The 4,873-nt window shown below is 45.8% G+C and overlaps 1 protein-coding gene across 1 annotated transcript; it reads left to right on the top strand.

The window, feature by feature from the left end:
- The first annotated feature begins 903 nt into the window (after positions 1-903).
- LOC120676646 (myb-related protein Hv33-like) lies at positions 904-3,078 on the top strand. Its single transcript, XM_039957966.1, has 3 exons — positions 904-1,573; positions 1,714-1,843; positions 2,055-3,078. The coding sequence occupies exons 1-3, from the start codon at positions 1,441-1,443 to the stop codon at positions 2,767-2,769; spliced, it is 978 nt and encodes a 325-aa protein (XP_039813900.1). The 5' UTR covers positions 904-1,440; the 3' UTR covers positions 2,770-3,078.
- The last annotated feature ends 1,795 nt before the right edge of the window (positions 3,079-4,873 follow it).

Raw genomic sequence — 4,873 nt, 5'->3', positions numbered from 1 at the left:
TCCATTTGATCCATCGCTCGATTTGGGTCTTTATAAATATAAAATTTTTGTTGGGGTTTAATTTTTTAAAACACGTGCTTGTGGTACATGCATCTCCACTAGTATATACATATAGTTCATTGGTTGTCAAAATAAAGCCAACCATTTGAACCTTTGATTGCAAATTGTTCTTTTGTTTCTTGAGTTTGGATTTGGAGGTTCGAAAATAGTAGAAGTATACGTACACTTGTCTCAAAAAGTAGTTGCTAGATGGGGTAGTCAATTATTTTCATGCCAGCTTAAATTTTACGGGCTGGCGCGTAACCTATGTGAACGAAGACAACGACTGTACATGCTATATTGCGTAATTGCATTATTGCTGGAAGTTAAAGATCGAATCATTAGAAGCATGATATATACTATAGGGATGAATATAATTACACTAGACATGCATGAATAATAATACATGGAGTATTGGAATACATGCATATATAAACCATAATCAGTTTGCGTTATCCCAACCACCCCCACCCAGATGTGGGAGAAGCTAAGGGAAATAATATAATGATAAAGGGAAAAGGCAGCGGAGGGTAGCTAGCTAATGACAATAATTAAAAAGGCTAAGCACCTTTACACCGTACCGGTACTACTGTTTGCCCGGCCCAGAGCTGACGAACTAGCGATGATGACGAGACGGCGATAATGCATGTGGTGTGCTCGCCCTCGCCCCCACATGCAGCATGCTTTGCGGTTGCCGTTGCCGCTGCCGCTGCCATTGCTGCTAGCTGATGAGTTTGTTGTCGCATTGGATTATTATTGTACTTGATCGCCTCTTCCCCGCACCTCAAGCTACCTGCTTTATTTCCTTAAATCTCCCCCAACCCAAACCACCCCCTTCCATTAGCCCACGGGGGCCTTGCCCTATAGTACCTTGCTTCAACCCCACTTTTTCTCTCTCACTCTTGGCCTACAGTTTCTCTCTCCTGCATATCAGACTGCATATGCCTTTATCTGTCTATATCTCTCTCTCTATCTCTCTAAGCAGTTGCTCCTCTCTCTCTTGCTTGCTGCGAGGCCACTGCTTGCTTTTTTTTCTTTTTAGTTACAAGCTGCTAATTTCTTCAACGCCACTTTAATAAGATTGCAGAAGCTGTTAACTGTTATCTCTAGCTTAAGACTCAAGCATCGAACTGCCTGATGCTGTCGCCTGGTCGAGCTCAGCTGAGCTGCTACTGAAAGATAGCTGGGTCAACTGGCCATCGCTTTTATATCGCCCGCCAGCCGGTCTCATCATCATTGTTGCCATCACCTGCCGCTAACTGGCCGGGCGCCTGCCCGCAGTAGTAGTCGTCAAGAAACTGATCGATCGCTGAGCTCGCTCGTCCCGAGGGCACAACAACGGTTGGGCCGGCGCCGGGGGCAGGATCGGACGTCGCCGTCTCGGTCCACCCACCGATCGATATGGGGCGCGAGGCGGCGGCGGCGAGGCCCAAGCTGCGGAGGGGCCTCTGGTCGCCGGAGGAGGACGAGAAGCTCTACAACCACATCATCCGGTACGGCGTTGGCTGCTGGAGCTCAGTCCCAAAGCTCGCAGGTATACTAGCTACTTCGATCAAAATTCAGCAACGAACTGGCATTTCAGCTAGTTATTGTTTTCAATGATAGTGCTATATTGGAATGATATAAATCATCGGCTGTTGCCTCTTGCATGCATTGTGCTATGGGTTGGCGTAGGCTTGGAGAGATGCGGCAAGAGCTGCAGGCTGAGATGGATCAACTACCTGAGGCCTGATCTCAAGAGGGGCAGCTTCTCCCAGCAGGAGGAGGACCTCATCATCAACCTCCACAAGATCCTAGGCAACAGGTATAATTTACATATATAGAGCATTCTAGCTTAAGAAATGGCAATGCAAGCATGCAGCTATTAGCAGCCACACTTAGTTTGCTGGTCAACTGATCTTAGTGTTGCACTGCTCAACCACTCAAATGGCAATCCTCTTCTGCCCTGAGCTTCCTGAAGCAATCACACAGTTTTGTCGCGCTCCCAGCCATTTACGGAAAACGCATGTGATCAGGTGGTCCCAGATCGCGTCGCAGCTGCCCGGCCGGACGGACAACGAGATCAAGAACTTCTGGAACTCGTGCATCAAGAAGAAGCTCCGGCAGAGGGGCATCGACCCGGCCACCCACAAGCCGCTCGAGGACGACGACGACGCTGCCGCCGCCGCCAACAGCGGGGAGGCGGCACGGGATGACAGCAAGCAGCTCCCGGCGGCATCCGACGACCACTGCGGCTTCGCCATGGGCGGCGCCTGCAGCGACCCTCTCGCGCCGCACTCCCCGACTGTCAGCTTCGACCCACTGTCCGTGACCAACGTCCCGGAAATGCAGGGCTCTTACGGCGCGGCGCACTCCTTTCGCCCGGACAACCTCTGCGACTACGGCGGTGTGGACGCGGCCTCCGAAGGCGCCGCCGCGTACAGCGCCGCCGCCTACACGGGCGGCGGCGTCGACAGCTCCAGTAACAGCAACGGGACCTGGACCTGCGGCAATGTGGTCGGCGGCGAGCCGATGCAGCAATTGGACATGTTCGGCGGCCGTGAGGCGTACCACCAGTTCGACCCGGCCAAGTACAGCCTCTGGCAGCAGCACGAGGCGGCGAGGCTCCACGACGGCGTCGGCGGCGCGACGGGCTTCCCGATCCGGTCGATGTCGCGGGACCTGCCGGATTCCTGCTTCGACCTCGCCCGCAGCGGGCTGGAGGACGAGTTCAGCGTCGACTTCCTCTGACACCCACGCCGAGAGGTGTTGCATTGTTACCCGACACGACAGACACACACAGATACACACACTTCACTGCTACCTCATCATCGGAAGATCACCCAACAAAAGATACTCCAGAAAGCAACATCCTGCCTGGCTGCATGGCATGTTCGTTTTTTTTTTCTTTTCATCTGGTCCTGCTTATTTGGATCAAGTTGTTTACTTAACACACGTTGGTATACTGTGACCATAATAAGGGTTATTATTATGTATACTATATGCTCCACCCCAATTCACGGGGGGCACAATTATTATGGAATCCATTAGTAATAGCTACAGACCTACAGTCGAGCTATTTATAATTTTGAAAGAAGGAATAACACGCAACGCTACTACCATTCGGAGAACCTATTGTATTAGAGTACCCTTGGTCATTTAAGTGAAATGAAAAGGCTTTGTGAAAGGGCTTGTAGTGTGTAGCCTAGTGGTTACATGAGTCTCGACAGTATCTCATGTTCTGGGTTTGACTCCCGTGGAATCGAATAATATTCTAAAATTTAACAGTATTGTGCTAGGCGACATTCCCGTCGACGGTGAGGCGTCTATGGTGACTTCGTCAATCTGGAGGATTTGTCGGCTTAGCCTTCGAAGATGCTCATAGGGGTAGGGTTTGTGTACGTGCGTTCATAGAGGTGAGTGTGTGTGCATGCGTTGTGGTGACTTCGTCAATCTGAAGGATTTGTCGGCTTAGTCTTCGAAGAAGCTCATAGGGATAGAGTTTATGTATGTGCGTTCATATAGAGGTGAATGCGCGTGCATGCGGTGAGTGTACGAGTTGTAGTGTATAATCTCAAAATTGTTTTACTCTTGTAGTAGTCGTAATGTAACTCTCTACTTTGGACATTCTCGCAGTACCGGTACCACTACGGGTGGTCACGGATCATGACTCTTGTAATCTCTTCACAATCCAACTTGGTATGTATATATTTTTAACTCCAAATTATATAGGATAAGAGTTCAACCCTTTTTAAGCCAGGCCTTTAGATTATCTTGGCTAAATTATAAGACCATTTACCATCTCTAGATACCACACACACATAAATAATTCCTGAAATTTTGTTGTTGAAAGTTGTTACTGTGGCATGTGGGGCGATATTTACGCTACCCATCACTACTAAAAAATAATTTGTAGCAACACCCTATTTTCCTTTTAGACGCGGGTCAAAAAGTAACATATTCCTACAAATGGTGGGGTCACTGTAGCTTTTGACCCACCCTAAAAAGTAACATGTACCTATAAATGAGCCCCATTTTTAGAGGCAGCTGATGGCATGGCCCGTCCCTATAAATAGTGATATATAAAAAAATTCATAACTTTTTAATATGATCTCAAATAAAGTCAAATTTTATATCAAAATTGTAGAGAATAAAGAGATCTAAAAATTTTTAGCAGCTATCTTTTCATTTAGTATCATTTAATGGTCCAAAAAAATATTATAAGTTCTCAAATAGTTATAACTATGTAGTATCTCATATAACTCAAGTCATACTTTGAGATCTCCACAATCTTAACCTTCATACACTAAAATATATTTGGCATATATTTTTTTGCTTCTATAGTTAACCATAGTCTAAAAGTTTCACCTTTTCTATTTCTTTTGCTCTGTGTAAAGATTTAAATGAATTTTTGGATAAAAAATTAGGGGCGGGTGGTGGCATCACCCACCCCTAAAAATAGATTTATAGGGGTGGGTGATAGTCACCCGCCCCTACAAATCAATTTTAGAGTTAATATAAAAGAATGAGATACCCCATAGAATCACAAGTAAATGTGTAATGTGATGAAAAAAAAGATACGTGCGAGGTTTGAGATAGGCGATTCGTCCAAGTGTACAGATTTCATAAAAAAAATCGTAGCTCGAACTAGAGGGATAATGGTGGTGGTTGGAACAATTTTTTTCTTTTTATTTTTTAATAATTTATTGTTATTATTTTATTTTTTTTAATATTTTAAATTTTATTTTATTATTTAAAACATTTTATTTTTAAAAATCAATTTCTAGCGACAGATCGTACCATGGCCCAACCCTAAAAATTATTTTTATGGCCGGACACATTACTCGCTCCTAAA

Source organism: Panicum virgatum, chromosome 5N, assembly GCF_016808335.1.
Source record: "Panicum virgatum strain AP13 chromosome 5N, P.virgatum_v5, whole genome shotgun sequence".
Taxonomy (NCBI): Eukaryota; Viridiplantae; Streptophyta; class Magnoliopsida; order Poales; family Poaceae; genus Panicum; species Panicum virgatum.
This window is presented reverse-complemented; position numbering and strand designations above follow the sequence as displayed.